Source organism: Stenella coeruleoalba (assembly GCF_951394435.1).
Source record: "Stenella coeruleoalba genome assembly, chromosome: 7".
NCBI lineage: Eukaryota > Metazoa > Chordata > Mammalia > Artiodactyla > Delphinidae > Stenella > Stenella coeruleoalba.
The window spans coordinates 103,464,097-103,479,571 of NC_137153.1; the positions used below are offsets into that span (position 1 = coordinate 103,464,097).

The 15,475-nt window shown below is 56.2% G+C and overlaps 1 protein-coding gene across 6 annotated transcripts in view; it reads right to left on the bottom strand.

Moving 5' to 3' along the window:
- Positions 1-507: 507 nt before the first annotated feature.
- WHRN (whirlin) overlaps positions 508-15,475 on the bottom strand; it is an 88,515-nt gene continuing 73,547 nt past the window's right edge. For 3 of the 6 annotated variants that reach the window (XM_079927193.1, XM_079927191.1, XM_079927199.1), the window contains 5 exons: positions 6,094-6,165; positions 4,322-4,859; positions 2,270-2,451; positions 1,630-1,752; positions 508-1,347 (listed from right to left, as the gene is read on the bottom strand). In XM_079927193.1, coding sequence (XP_079783319.1) covers positions 1,165-1,347; positions 1,630-1,752; positions 2,270-2,451; positions 4,322-4,859; positions 6,094-6,165 — 1,098 coding nt within the window. In that variant the 3' untranslated portion in view covers positions 508-1,164. Of the gene's footprint in view, positions 1,348-1,629; positions 1,753-2,269; positions 2,452-4,321; positions 4,860-6,093; positions 6,166-8,208; positions 8,954-15,475 lie in introns of those variants that run through there. The other 3 variants (XM_079927194.1, XM_079927192.1, XM_079927197.1) reach the window with 2 other exon arrangements.

Consider the following 15,475-nt stretch of genomic DNA (forward strand, 5'->3'; position numbering starts at 1 on the left):
TGAGTCCCCCATTGCTATACTGGACTCTCCACCACACTTCCTTAATGAATCACCTGCACACACATCCTCATCTCAGAGTCAGTTTCTGGGACCCGCCCTGAGATAGGCCACCTCTCTGTGTTTTAAAACATTCATGCACATGGTGCATTCTGCCTCATAACATAAATGTGCGCTTAAGATATTACTATGGAAGTTTCAGGGGTACAGCGTTACAGTTGAACAACTACATATACCTGTGCGTTTTGAGCTAAAAATACCTGTAAATCACCTTCAAGGACGGTGTTCCAAAGCTGTGGCTGTGGCTCCAGCGCCCCTGCGTCCCCGCTGTGTGACCCAGATTGAGCCGAGGGGGGCGGGGAAAATGTGATATTCTGGGTGACTCCATCTGTCCTACCATCCCCCCTCCACGTCAAGCACTCAAAACGCCAGCCACACAGGCAGGCCACATAGCACGCTGGGTCCTAATCTTGTTCAGATCTCTTTATTGAAAAATTAAAGTCATAAGCTCTGTATATAAATACACTGACGACGCTGGTCACCTGCAAGGCCTCTGGGATAGGCTAGGGGTGTGGTGGGAAGCTGGGGTCCCGGGGTACCCAGGGGTGTGGGATGGAAATAAATAATAAATACTATGGAGAATGAGGAGCTAGGAGGAACGGGGTGTGAATGGGGGGTGCTCGATACTTATTTGTGGCACTGAAGGTCCTGCAAGATGCTGCCCTGGCTGGGGGCTGTGTCTACGAATTCTCACGTCACTTCACTCCAGACAAAAGCTCGGGCATCTGGGGATGGGCCAGGTCCTAGCTGGCCGGGGAGCAGCAGGGCCTCCACGCAACCCAGAGTTCCAGGCCCTGGGAAGCCTCAGGTGAAGACACAGGCGCTCTGCCCTTCCCCTTAGTTTCTTCCCTTCCTGAGGTCTCATGCTTATACTGAGTGCTTACTGTGTACTGGGCATTGCACCAGACCCCGACCTGACCTTCTGTTTGCCTTGCCCAGCTGTTTTTTCCCGGTTCTGGTCCAGTGGGCCAGGAAGGAGTGGAGGGATGTCTTCCTGCTACCCTGGCCATGCAGCCCCGGCCCCTGAAGGAGCTCAGTAGTGCCAGGAGGGAGGAAGGACCAGGGCCAGGGGCTGGGCAGCGGTGGGAGGCCCTCGGGCCTTGGCCCCTAGAGCATCACATTGAACTCGGTGACCAGGAAGTCGATGTAGTCACGCTCCTTGCTCTTGAAGGCCTCTGCGATGATGCGCGCGGCCTCGCGGTGCTCCTTGCCCCGAAGCGTCACCCCGTTCACTTCCAGGATCACGTGGCCCACCTTGAGCTGCCCGCAGTTGTGGGCTGAGCCGCCTCGCTGCAGGAGTGAGACACAGGGCATGAGCACATGGGGTGCCTGAGGGCTAGGCCAGCCTGGCCTTGACCACCCACCAGGGTAGGCCTGCCACCGCCAACCAGGTAGCCACAATCTGGTGTCCACTGCCCTGATTAGGAAAACTGTGGCTCAGCGAGAGCCAAGGCGGTATGAGCCTGGGTCTGCCCTTGGGTACTGGGTCATCTCTGGGCAAACCCCTGGGATGCTGAGAGGGGGACCTTCAGGGGTAGGGAGACACGGTCAGGCAGGTCCGTGGGGACGTACCTGAATCGTGACGATCCTAGGCAGGGGCTGGCGGGTGTTGGCGCCGCCCTCGATGGCGATGCCCAGGGTGGCTGCACTTTTCTTCACGCGGACCAGGGTGGAGGTGGGCTCCAGGAGTCCGGGCTGAAGGTGTGAGAAAGGAAACCAGTGACAGGCCTCCTGGGTGGACAGGCCTGGCCTGGGGGCTGCACCAGCCGTGACAGGCCTCTGGGTCAGCAGGGTGCAGACTCCAGCCCCGTGTGGGCAGCCTGCGGTGTGTTAGCACTAAGCACAGCACTTGGGGTTCTCAGCTCTCTAATTCTGAGGCTCGGGAGCTTAAGGGGCGGGCCCAAGGCTGCCTGGGGGTGACACCAGGATCTGAACGCAGCCTGACTGCCTCGCCACCACATCGTGTCAGAACTGAGCTTGAAGATCCTTGAGACCCACCCTGAGCACCTGGCTTGTCTGTGTCAGTGGCCAAGGGAGGGCCTTCAGACTGAATACAGCGGTCTTTCCAGACACCCACACCCCCCCTCCAGTGACGGGGGGCTCACTACCTCCCCTGTGGTTACTAGTCAAGTTGAACCCTGCTCAGGACGTCCTGTTCTTCACCTGGGGCCGGCCTCCCCCTCCCCCTCTGCACCCCCGGCTCCTCGCTCACCGGTTTGGCGGCCCCCTCGGTGGTCCTCTCGTTCCGAGGCGTCTCCTTGCTACTCCTGCTCTTGGCGGACACCACCTGTCTGCCTCGGCCCGGGGCGCTGGCTTCTGCCTCGCCGGCGTCCACGCCACTGTCCTCGCTCAGGGTCTGCCCGCTGTCCGAGAGCTGGGAGAGTGTGGAGGCTGCTGGGAGTGGGGACAGGAGGCATGGTTTACAGCTGGGGCTGGTGAGGGCTTCCTGGAGGAGCTGAGCGGCAGGCTGGAAGGCTGGGGATTCTCTGGGCAGAGACTCCCTGCCACCCTTCCACCTACTGAGACCTGCGCTTCCAACTAGGCCTGGCCCCAAGGCCACCACTTCCAGGACGTCCGCTTTGACTGCCCCTGGCATAATGATGAAAACAGAGCTTAGGAGGCAAACCCAGCCCCCAGATACGGGCTTTGTTTTGCTTTATTTTGTTTTGTTTCTTTTAACTCTCACAGTGTTGTCAATTTTTAATGAAGGGCCAACACATTCAAATTAGGAGATTTCACACAAAAATTAAATTCCAGGCTTCTCGGGAAAAAAAAAGGAAGGTCTGCCATGCTTGGTCTGTGCCCCTGCTGACCCCACCTGGCCTGAGCTGAGTGATGGGCACACGCCCTCTGGTTTAACAGTCAAACCGAAGCCGCTTCACTATGTGTGTAACGGCTTGGCCCCTGAGATTGAGACACTCTGGAGTCTGGCAGGTGGGGTTTGAATCCTCTCTGACCAGCTGTGCAATCCTGGGCGAGTTACACAGCCTCTCTGAGCCTCCATGTTCTTGTTCTAACCCAGGAGCAGCGATGCCTATTCCATGGGGTTATCATAAAGACTAACAGACACGATGTGTTGGGTGAAGCAGCTAGATTGCCTGGCTCCACAATGACATTCTGTGTCTCAGTTTCTTCGTCTGTAAAACGGGGATAATAACAGTCCAGCCTCACAGAGCTGTTGGGAGGATTAGATGAGTTACTAGTATCGGCAGGGTCCCTAGAACAGTGTTTCTGGCACACAGAGAGTGCTGTACACCTGTTAGCTTTATTATCATGTGTGTCCGGCTCAGTGCCAGGTCTAGAGTGATCCATCTATGATAGCTCAGGTTTCTCTCACCGCATCCTGCCTGCTCTTCCCTTAGCTGCCTTCCGTCAGTGAGCTACTGAATGCAGGGACCCCGCATTCTGCATCCTAGTCTGCCCGCTGCTCGCATACAGCAGGTGCTCAGTAAACGTCCCCTGACCTGGCTGGCCACCTTCCCTGGCCAAGGCTGCCCCGCGCATCACCTTCGCCACAAGATGGCAGCAGAATCCAACAAAACGTACCCAACTCACTAGGAGGGAGGGGGTCCAGGGCCTGCGGAGGGCTCAGCCCTACCGAGTGGAAAGCCAGCTCTGCCATTCCTGCCACCTCCCCAGCTGGACAACCTCTGGAAGCTCAGGGCATGCGGCCTCGGGCTGGCCTCCCAGGTGTCTGGAAGGTCGAGCCCGCACTCTGACCCTGCAGCCCCAGGTCAGGAGACCTCCAGGGGTCCAGAGACTGCAATTTCAATGCCCACCTGTCCCCCAGCACCTGCTCTGTGCCTGGCACTGGGGGACAGAGATCACAGAAGCCACCCCTGCCCTGCACAGGCTCAGTCTTCTTGGGGAGACTTGTAGGTGAGTGCAGGATGACCAGGTCTGGGGCCCCTGGAGGAGGAGCCCGACCCTCACAGCCACCTGGCAGGACTGTCAGTGTTATCTCCAGTCCCCGATGGGAAAGCATGGCAGCCGGTCCACAGTCACACAGCCAGTAACGGCAGAGCGGGGACTCACATTCCCGCCTCTGCCTCCGAAGCCCCTCAGTGTGGGCTTGGGCTCGGGACCCTGTTCCCTGGCCCCCCGACCCTGAGGGGGCAGGCCTGGGCTCGAAGGCCCCTCACTGGGTGAGCATCTGGTCCCACCTTGGCTGTGTTGATGGGCAGGTCAACGTAGGGGGACAGGGAGCCCCTAAGATGACACAGCAGCACCCTGAGCCCAGCCCGCCAGGGTCTGCGGTACTCACTGCGTGTCTGGGGCAGCGCCCTCACTTCATTCACGTCGGGCTCGCTGTCTGGGCGGTGCACCTCCACCATGACAAAGTGCTGGTTCGTGCCCGTCTGGTCTGGGTGGCCGGAGGGGGAGGGTGGTGGAAGGCTGCCCCCCGCCATCGTGGCCTCTGCAGGGGGGCTTTTCAGGTGCGGGGGTGACTGGACCCGTGGGAAGGGGCCAATGGGGTGCTGGTTGACCAGGGCCAGATGGGCGTCCAGCGGCCTCTTGGAGCCGGGGTTGGCCGGGGAGATGGAGGCGTAGATGGGGGAGGAGGGCGAGTCCTGTGTTGAGGAGGCCTCTGGGGTGGGGGAGGTGCCCGCCGGCGGGCTGCGGTTCCGCGGAGCAGAGAAGACGATGCCCGCGTGGGAAGACACGGAGGAAGGCGGCTGGAGGTCCTCTCTGCCCGGCTTCCTCGTCTGGGTGATCAGGTGGTCGTGGCCTTGGGGCAAAGGTGATGGGGGAGGCGGTGGCTTGTAGCTAGGCAGTCCCTTGGAGGTGGACTTGACATCATCCTGCCAAAAGACCCAACAGGAGTAGGAGTCAGAGCCCATCGTGCCTGTTAGCGGGGAGACCTGAGCGCCCCAGTGCACCAGGCCCTGGCTGCAATTCCGTCCCTGCTCTATCAGCTCTTGGCCACGCTGCTCTGAATAATGCAACACCCGAGTGGAAAACTTCTCCCTGCATCTCAGCAGCTGATAAGCATCGGGATCTTGGCGGGAGTCTCTGGGGATGGCATCATTACCTTTGGGAACTGAAGTTCTTGGCATTAGCCAGGGCTTGTCACAGGGCACGGGACTTAATTAGACACAGGATGCAGAGATGGAAAACAAAAAAGGCCTTTCTTTGGCTTTTCTTTTTAAGGGATTATCATAGCTTCTGGAGACAGGAGGTGTGACAGGACTGATGGGAGAGAGTGGGTAGAAGGTGGACAGACATGGGCTGGGGTGCTGTGTGGCCCTGGGCAAGACACAGCACCTCTCTGAGTGCACCTCTGGGCAATGGGGAAAACTGCACCTACCCAGCAGAGTCGTGGCGGGGGTGAGGAGCAGAGTGTGTAATGCATTAGCAAGGGGCCTGTGACCCGGCAGGTGCTTGGTGAGTGGAAGATCCTGTCATCACTATGCCCCCCTCCCTATGCCAGCATCCAAAACTGGCACAGCTCTGATGGCCTTGTGGGCACTGTTCCAAATTCTTTACTTAGTTTAATTAATTTACTCCTTGCCACAAACTTATGGGGCAGTACACTATTATTACCCCCATTTTTACAGATGGGAAAACCGAGGCACAGAGAAGTTAAGAAACTTGCCCAAAGTCACACAGTCAGTGGCAGAGGGTGGGATTTGAGCCCAGGCAGTCTGGCTCCAAAGCCCAGGACATTCAAGAGTTATGTGGGTCAGATCACAAGGCAACGCTACCCAGACTGCTGATGCGCGCGTGTGGGCATGAGGTCACGTTTAACTCCCTTTTCCAGTGCAATCACAGGGCCTCCTTGAGGAGCTCTCACCACACACTTCATGCTTCAGTACTTGCTATGACAACGTTCAGATAACACATCAAAAGTTAACACCAACTCGGCAAATAGTCAAACAGCCTGACAACCCTGCCTAAAACCCCCGGAACTAGCTGAGAGCTCGCAGCTGAGGGCCTCTGTCTCCTCCCTGTGGCTCTCACCAGGGAGCCAGCCCCCAGGGTCTCAGGCACACCCGGGAGGGCAAAACACAATGAAAGGGCCAGAGAGGGTCTTACCAGGGAAACGTCTGAGAGGGTGTTCATATTGCCCTGGACGGCCTCCCCAGTCTCCTCCAGGTCCAGAGTGTTCTAGAACAGAGAAGAAAGCCATGTGAGCAAATACAAACTGAGAGGGAAAAACCACTTTGCTCTCTAGGACACCAAACCTACGTGCCCTGAGACACCTTTGTGCTGTGGTTTAAGTTCCTCCTGACCTGCCCCACTCCCTGGGAATTTACTTTACACATTAAAATTAATGTCGATTTCATTTGAAAATCAATTTCAAGGATGTCTGTTTCTTGGAGGCTGTCCAGGCCTCTCCTGAACTAAGTGCGGATGCTGTGGTGTGGCTCTGGCCTCGACTGGGATTTCCTGTAGCTCAGCCTGTGCTCAACACTCTCAACGCCTCCAAAACCCAAGGGTTCTCTCTCCACTGCTCCCGTCAGGATCCCAGGGAGGTGTGAAAGTGGCAAGATGCAGATGAGAGGCGGATGGGGAAAGTCTCTCTCTCTTTTAATGGTTTTGTGCTGTGGGGGAAGGGGGAGAGGGTTACGGTTTCAATGGAGCTTATTTTGCAAAGATGCTCATTTCTTCCTTTCCTGCCTCACCGGAAGCCTAACGCTCCCTCAGGTGACACTGAGCTTCCATCTCCAGCTACCCCGGGACGCCCAGCAGTGCTCCTCTCTAAGCTGGGCTCCTGAGGCCTCAGCAGAGCCACTTCTCTCCACCTCACCGGGCCCAGGATGGCAAGGAGCCTCCACGACCATCACCCTGCTCAACTCTCAAGTTCAGCGACCGATACTGAGCAGTCTCAGTGCTCCAGACCGAGGGCCTGGGGACACAGAGGACGTGAGACACCGCCCCTGCCTTCAATAGCTTAGAGAGAGTGGAGGGGACACAAATAACCAAGGAGGAAATTGCACAGAGTGAGGAGGGGTCATCCGGGAAGGCTTCCTGAAGGAGCGAGCACGGCTTAAAGCTGGGCAAAGGAAGGAATGATGGGTGTTTCAGAGGGAGGGGTGTGCATTAAGCAGGAAGGATAGAGGATGCTCGAGAATCTTCGGGTGGTTCCACGTGAGTTAAGAGCTGCTTAGACCTAAGCCTGAGGGCAGTGGGTCACCATGGAGATGTGGTCAGGTTTGCCTCCTAAGAAGATCCCCTTTGCTCACTTCCTCTCCAGCCACGCTAGAGCCATGCAGGCATGTCAGGGCCTTTACATTTTACACTGGCTGTTCCTTCTGTCTGGAACATGCTTCCCCAGGACTACCCACAAGGCGTGATCTGTTTGCTCACCTCCTTCAAGACCTTACTCAAATATCACCTCCTCAAAAAGGTCCACGCTGACAACCCCCACTAAAATCACAACCCCCACCCCTGCCCTGCTTTATTTTCCTCCTTTGCACTGATCACTATTCTTCACCCAGCAGCCAGGATGTAATCTTGAAAGGTAAATCAGACAGTGTCTCTCCCCAGCACATAATCCCTCCAGGGTCTTTCCATTTTACGCAGAGGAAATTCCAAACTCTGCCTTCACTGTGCCCTTTCTTGCTACTCTTCCAACAGGATGGGATGGTTCCTGCCTCAGGGCCTTTGCACTCACTGCTCTGCCTGCACTACACTCCTGGCTCACCTTCTCACTTTATTTAGTTCTGACCTTAGTGAGGCCTTCCCTGACCAGCCCTGTTTTCAAACAGCGCCCCTCTCCAACCCCCCCATACCACCTCTGTCTAACCCTTGACCCTGCTTCGTTTTTCTGTGTAAGATTTATCACCACCTGATCGGATACTATTGATTTGCTTATGTTTGTCTCCCCCCTAGGATAACTCCTCAAAGGCAGGCCTTGTGACTACCTAGTCCCTACTCTATCCTCAGTGTTCAGGATAGTGGCTGCTTGGTAAATATTTACTAAGCAAATTAATTAATCCGCGAATCAATCAGTGGGTGAATGAATTAATCAGTGACCCTGGCTGTCACAGGGAGGAGGCCCGAGCAGGCAAAGAATTGAGCAAGGTGGCTACGGTAGGTCACGGAGAGCAGTAACGGTGGCTTGAATGAGGGTGAAGGCAGCAGGTGGGTGGGAGGAGCCCCCTGACCCCATACCCCTAGGGCAGAGGCTACCAAGTCACTCCACACTGACCCCCATCTCAAATGAGCCTCCTGAAGCCTTGAACATTCTGGGTGGGCACAGGGCACGTGGTCAGCCATGGGAATCCACCAACCTACAAGATGCCCCGCCCACCCGGCCCTGAGCCTTTCTCACCCAGGGCTCCTCATCTGGTCCTGTGAAGCCTCTGGGGCAACGTCAGGCCAGGACAACTGCCTTGTTTTATCAACAAAGCTGAGGCTTAACGTGCAAACCTCAGCTTCCTGACCTCTCCCGCTCTCTCCAGCACTGTCTCCCGCGCACCACCTCACGGGAAGACGCCCCGACAGCTTTGGTGATGCAAGGATGGGGGGATCCTTGAGGAGGGGAGGCTGCCCTTTCACACACTGATTAGTGGTTCTGGCTTTTCGGAGGTCGCACCCAGCTCTGCTACTCACAGGTGAGTGACGCTGGGCAAACCACCGAACTGCTCTGTGCCTCAGTTTCCTCATCTTTAACATGGGTAAACGGCAGTCCCTCCCTCATGGAGTTGACGCATTAACACCTGAGAGATGCTCAGAACAGAGCCTGGCGCAGTATGAGAGGGGAGCTTATCAGAAGCCTGGAATCTTGCAAATCTGCCCTGGGAACCAAATGGCTACACGACGTGCCCTGGCCCATGTCAGCACTCCGATGGAAAGAAACAGTAATCCTTTCACATACCGCCCCCCTCCTCCAAAAGCGTAATGAGTCCAGTGCTCCCAGGAAACGGTCCAGCTGGGCGACACAGACCACCTAGGATGAAGGTGAATGGCGAGGCAGGTTACGTGCAGTGACTTCCCAAGACTCGGCAGTTACTGCCTTGGCCTCAGCAGGAGGCCCCAAGGGGGTCATGGACCTGGAAGGTGCCTACACCGAAGACAAGAGGGGCTCCCATCACCTCAAATGTAGCCACTGCCACCTGCCCCCAAATTCACCTTGTAGGCTCCCTGGGGGCTTACACGGCAGCCCACGGTTGGACAGAAGCCATGGGATTCTGTCCTGTTCTGGCACATCAGGAGCTTTGAATAGTCATTTAGTTGATCAACAAGCATTGATCAGGCAGCCTTGACTTATGAGGAAAGCTCATGGGGGTAGAAGGTGAGCAGGCCACTGTGTCCCCAACACCCAGCAGAGGGCCAGGCATGAAGGAGCTGCCCACAAACTCTCGTTCGGGATCACTGATGGGGCTGGTGTTGTAATAGGGCCCACGGGAGGGGGCAAGGAAGGGTCCCGATCCTGGCAACTCAGGCATGTTTTGCCGAGCGCTACAGGGAGGGCGTGACTTTCTCTCAGAGAGAAGGACATCGGAGAACTCCAAACTGTGGAGGGCCTACTGCAGGCCAGACCCCTGCTGGATGTTTTCCTTACGTGATCTCATTGATTCTCCCAACGACCCTGCAAGGCAGGCACTCCAACTGTCCCCGCTCACGTCTTTTACACTTAAGCTCAGAGAAGGCAGTGACTTGTCCAAGGCCACAGGGCCATTCTACAGCAGATCAGTTTTCTAACCCATGTCAGGGTGACCCCAAAGCCCGTCAAAGGGCCCCAGGAGGACCCTCTCTGAAACGAGAGAAAGCAGCCATCGCTAGCCCCTGGCCTCAGTCATTCCCTGCTGTTAGCAGCATCCTGGAGCCAAGATGGAAGGAGGGATGGAGAGGTGGGAGGGTGAGGGTGGATCAGGGACAGACATCCGGCCCTGGGAGGAAGGCCTGAAGTGGAGCAAACGGCAGACGGGCTGGAGCCCAGCCCTGCCAGACTCCATCTGCTGAATCCAGACGCTCAGGAGCCCCGAGTCCCCGAGCCATGTTCCTTGTGCATCTGAAATAGCTGCAGACAGCAGGCTAAGAACCCGGGGGATGCGTCAGCAGAAACGCTTCTGGAACAGCCTTCGAGCGGAGGATCAAGGTCGGAGCTCACGAAGGAGCCGTGCGTCCTGGCCTCCTCCCCACTCCCCTCAGCCCCAGCTGCTTGGGCTGCCCTCCTCCCGCACCCACTGAGGCCAGAGACTAGCTAAGGGTGTAAACCTGGTGGCTCAATTAATCCTGCCGGGTGGGACCCTTCATCAATTCTACAGCTGAGGTGACTGAGGCTCAGAGAGGGGAGGCCACCTGCCCAAGGTCACACAGCAAGGACGGAGCAGGAAGCTGAACCCTATTCAAGGTCTGAGTCTGTTATCCAGACTACTTCCCATGAGAGCCAGGATGCCCTCAAGACCTGCTGCCCTTGCTCCCCCGTCTCCTTCCTCCTCAAATCTGTGGCGGTTCAGAAAATCCCCTTCCTTTCAAAGAGAACTCCTTTTCATCTGAGTTTGCCCAGTCAGGGCTCAGATACCCCAGGGTCTGGTTTGAGGGAACTGTGGGGAGAAAATGAAATGAAATCATAAGGGGCAATCACCTGTGCTTGCCTCTGCCACATGGACTCGTGATCCTGGAAAGGGAGGCCCGTGCGTGGCCCGGGTGCCACCTCAGCAAAATGAGGCCCTCCCTCCCCTCTTTCTCTCCCTTCTCTCCTCTCCCCTCTCTCCCCTCCCCTCTCTACAGCCCAGTTCCGGGGTTCCTCTGCCCCCACCCTCTCATTACAATGGGAGGGCTCTTACATAAAGGTGCTGTTTTCAGCTCTTCATTCTTCTTGCTTCTTTACTCTGATGTCTGGACTACAGGCTCCCCCCACCTCCACCCCAGAATGCACCAGTGGCCTGAGGCTGGGAGTGCCCTCCCCTTTCTGTCAATGGGCAAACTGAGGCAGAGTCATAAAGGCTTCTGGAAGGTCGGCAGTGGGGGCTGCTGAGAGGAAGAGCACAGCGGGAGAGACAGAAACTAGAGAGGGAGTGAGAATAAGAGGGAAAAAGAGAAGGGAGAAGCCTGGGGAGAAAAGACCAAGAAGAGGAGAGCAAGGGGAGAAAGAGGAAGGGAACTTGAGAGAACAGCAAGAGGCGGTACCCTCTCCAGCGCTGGGGAAGAGGAGCCTGTCGCAGCCGGTAGAGCCAGAAAGTCCTGGTGTTCCTGGGGGGCAGGGGGCTGCCCAGAGTGAAGGCGACAGGTCTGGGGGTCCAAAAGGATCAAGTGGCCAGACCCTGGGGTGATGGCCGTGCTGGTGGAGACAGATCATGCTGTCCCAGCCGCTCCGAGCCGGGGCTTGGGTGGAAGTCTGGAAGCTGGAGGGGAGGGCAAAGGATAGGACAGCGAGAGAAACAATCCTCAACACAGAGGGCTGGAACCTGCACCCGCTGGCGAGGCTGAGGCCATGGGAACTGGCACTGGGCCTTTTAGCAGCTTGTCCACTCCTGCTACGTTTGGCCACCAAACCACAGAAGCAGAAAAGCCCCTGGGAAGATGGTGCACAGAGCCCTCCCGAGAGGCAGGTGTGACTGCCTTGTCCCAGCACAGCCCGTGCTTCCTTCTGCCTCCATGCATCTCCCTCCCAATGGTCTTAGGAAGAGGACGTCATTCAGTGCACAGAGAGGGTGACCCAGAATCTCCAGGTCAGGGACAGAAGAGCCCGTAGGACAGGCACTGGAAAGCAGGGCTCCAGGAAGGAGGCAGAAGCCGGTGAACCTGGCTGGGGGAGAACCCTGCATCTTTTATTTTCATTAACCTCTAACCGAAATGTAGCATCTCCTTCCCTTATGAACGGAGGCAACACAGCCCAGCAGAATCAGCAGCGCCTGTGACACGGTCAGGATCTTTCGTAGCACGTGGCGGAGGCTGCAAAGTCCCATTTATGCTCATCACGGCCTGACAATTACAGCTGTTACCGACCTGCTGTCAGACCTTGTTACTGGGCGTGAAAGAAGCACACGTTTTACCATTTGTTTCCATATTTGAAAAAGGCATTTCATCATCTGTTTCCTTTGTAATCTGTGAGTTTTAGTTTTAAACATTTAAAACTGTTATCCTGAGAACGGGTCCCAGGGCTTTGCCAGCTTGCCAGGAGGGTCCGCGGCACAGAAAAGGTGAAGCCCCCCCACCCAACGGTCCTCCGTCAGTGTTTAGTCCAGCTCTCCTAGGTTATAGCCGGGCAAACCTGGGCTCTGAGGGGAGCAGGGGCTGGTCATGTTCCAGCAGGCTCTGACCTCCATGGACTTGGTTCTATTTGGTGGAAACAGCTTCCAGCACTCGCAAGTCCCCACACAGGGAGGAGAATGCTCCTCAAAGCACTGGGAGGAATGGTCCTTATTTCAGACACCGGCTGAGGCGAAGCTGCAGCCACCCTGAGGGTCACTAATGCCTCCAGTGAAACTATGGTTCTATGCTCTCGCACCACCCTCCGACCCACTTATCAAAGTGTGAATTATGGAGATGATTTGATTCGAGGCTGCCGTCCTCACTGCCCTTGCTAAGCTTCGTGAGGGTGGGCGCTGTTGTCTCTTGTTCCCGGCTACCAGTGCCCCGCTCAGAGCCTGCATGTGGGAGGTGCTGAGCGAATGCTTGCCACATAAACAAGGAGCGGCAGAATGACTGAGTAAATAGATGGGCTCCTTCCTGCTCCCCCGCTAGGGAAGAACTTGCCCAGAAGAGGACTCCTAAACTCACCCGGGCTGGACCAGAGGCACATGCAGCAGGTGGGATGTGTACCTCTCATCATTTGCTCCCTGTTTCTGGAAAGAGCTGCCTTGACAGTCAGGGGTCTCTGCAGCTGTAGGCGTCTGACACAGGCCTGAGCGCCTCCGCCCTCCTTTGGCCCCGGATGAAGAGGAAAGGCAAGGAGGCCATGGGGAGGAGGCTGACACTGCCAAGTGCTGACAGCCACGCCCTGCACCCCCTTCTCACCTTACTGCAGGGGAGACGGCAACGGCCTTTAGAGGCAGGGGCCCCACCTCCAGCACCCTTTAGCAAGCCTGGGGAGCCCCTTTCCAGGTACATGAGAGGCCTAGAGTGCAGAACCTCTCAAATCCAGGAGGAAGAGGGCTGTGGGTAAGGCCAGGGCAAGTTCCACTGCCACCCCGACCTCAATAGCATCTGCTCCATGGGTACAAGGCTGGCTTTGGCCTTTCAGCCCCTTTTCCTCTGCAGTGCCCTTTGCCAGCCTTTAGAGTGCCAACAGAATCGGCTCCTATATAGTCCACACCTGTAAGTCCACCCCTACTCTCAATCTCCACAACAACCTGTAGACGGGCGGCCTTACCGGCCCACTGTACAGATGCAGAAACCGAGGCACCCAAAGCTTAAGTCGCCCGCCCAAGGTGACACGGCTACTAGTTGGGAGAGCCAGCCCTGGTGTGTGGGATTCCAGAGCCTGTGCACTTAAGCCCCTCCCCCACAGGCCTGCTCACAACAGATGAGGAATTCAAGAAATGTCGGGCAGGCCTTTCTTCTTTCACGCAGCTCTCCTGGCCGACATCTTTATGGGAGGGGAATGATACCATTTGGAGGCAGCCAAAAATTCCCAGGGCTCACTCTCTATTAGACAAATGGAAAATAAACACAATTTGTTGAAGGGGGAAGGCTGCATCTGATTTCCTTTGATCGATTGTGTCTGGTTTGAGGGAAAATGGCTGCAGAATGAGCCACGTTTAGCCTGGGATTGATAACCGTGCAGCGCGATCCAGGGAATTGGGGTTAAATGGGAACCGGCTCCAGCTGGGGCATCCGTCTGCGGCATGTGGGTCACGAGAGCCAGCCGCCCGCCCGCCTGCCCGTCTGAACGCCAGAGCAGAGGACATTTTCCTACGATGTGGGAGGTAACTGTTCAGGAGGCTGGAACGTTAGAAGATGATCCTGGGTGGCCAGGGAATGAGGTTTCATTTCGGTTTCTGCTTCACATTTCCTTGAACTCTGCTCTGTGCCAAGCCCTGGGCTGGCAGTGGGGACACAGACAGGAGAAAAATGAGGTCCCTGTCTGACCCCACCAGCTTCCCCTGTGTCCTGGGGAAGACACTCAGGCAGAGGTTAAAGCAACATGGCGGACATTTTAATGGAGATGTGAAAAGCACGCGTGCTCCACGAGGGAAGGGATTTTGGCCATGAGCAAGAAATGTTTTTGGTTGTTGTCCATCCAGATTGTGGGGCATGTTTGTTACTCAGCATCCCTGCAGCAAAAGCTCACTAATACATGGTGGTGTTGCAGACCAGTGCCTGGCACTTAGCAGCAAATGAATTAATATTATTTTAAGCTCTCTCTCAGGAGGAATGATGCAGCCCTTGTTCAAATACACAGATAAGCGGTGGGAACACAGGGCTGCCATTCCTTGCCGTGCCTCCCCTGGAATATTTTCCAGAATCTCCTGACAAGAGGACTCTCAGAGTTGGAGGAGACTTGGGGGTCTGCCTGCATCGTACAGATGGGGAGACTGAGGCTGACGGTGAGTGAGGGGCTTTCCTGAGGGTGTACTGCGTGGTGGGCGCAGAGAGGAGGAAGGGTGTGGGCTCCTGACTCCCCGGATGGGCCTGGTGCCCTGCATTCCTGCATAGAGGGGCTTCCAGGAGGAGGTTTCTGTCCTTGGCTCCGCATGCAGGCAGCATGCGGTGTCCAGTCTGAGACCTGCTGTGGGTGTGGAGGGAGGGTGTTCCCAGGAGACACTGCGGCCAGGGCTGACCAGGCAGCAGGAAGAGCTGGCACCTGCAGAGCCCGTCATCACGTCTCTTAGCAGCTCAGGCTGCACGACCTCCCCAGGCCCTTCCTGGGAATGAACCTGTTCTTGGTTCAAACCCATCCCCGTCTGTTCTCAACAATCAGCGGCATCCTGGTGAACTAAGTCAGATCATGGCAGCCCCTGCTCTAACCTGCTAACGGCTCCCATCTCACTCAGACGCGAAGTCGAAGTCCTCAGCACATAATCCATCACTGCCCTTCCCCTTGCTGACTGCTCCAGCCTCATGGCTTCCAGACTTTGCTCAGACACTCCAGACCTGCTCCCACCTTAGGGCCTTTACATTCGCTGTTCCCTCTGCTGGAAACACTCTTCCCCAGCTGTGGGCAGGACCATCTTCCTCACCTTTTTCAGATCTTACGCAGGCGTCACTTCCTGACCATGCCGCCCCCTCCCCAAGTCCCCTTTCCTGTTTCATTTTTCTCCTTAGCACTTTTTACCACGTAACATACCGTGCATTTCAGTTATTTATGCGGTTTAGTCTGTCATTCCTGCTCTACCCTAAATTCCATAATGGAAAGAATTTCTTTGTAGTTCTTTCACCACTGTATTCCCAGCACCTAGAACTGGATATAGCACATAGCAATCACTCAATTGATATTTGGTAACAGAAGGAAGAGAAAGAGGGAGAGAGGAGATGATAGATAGATAGATAGATAGATAGATAGATAGATAGATAATGCCTA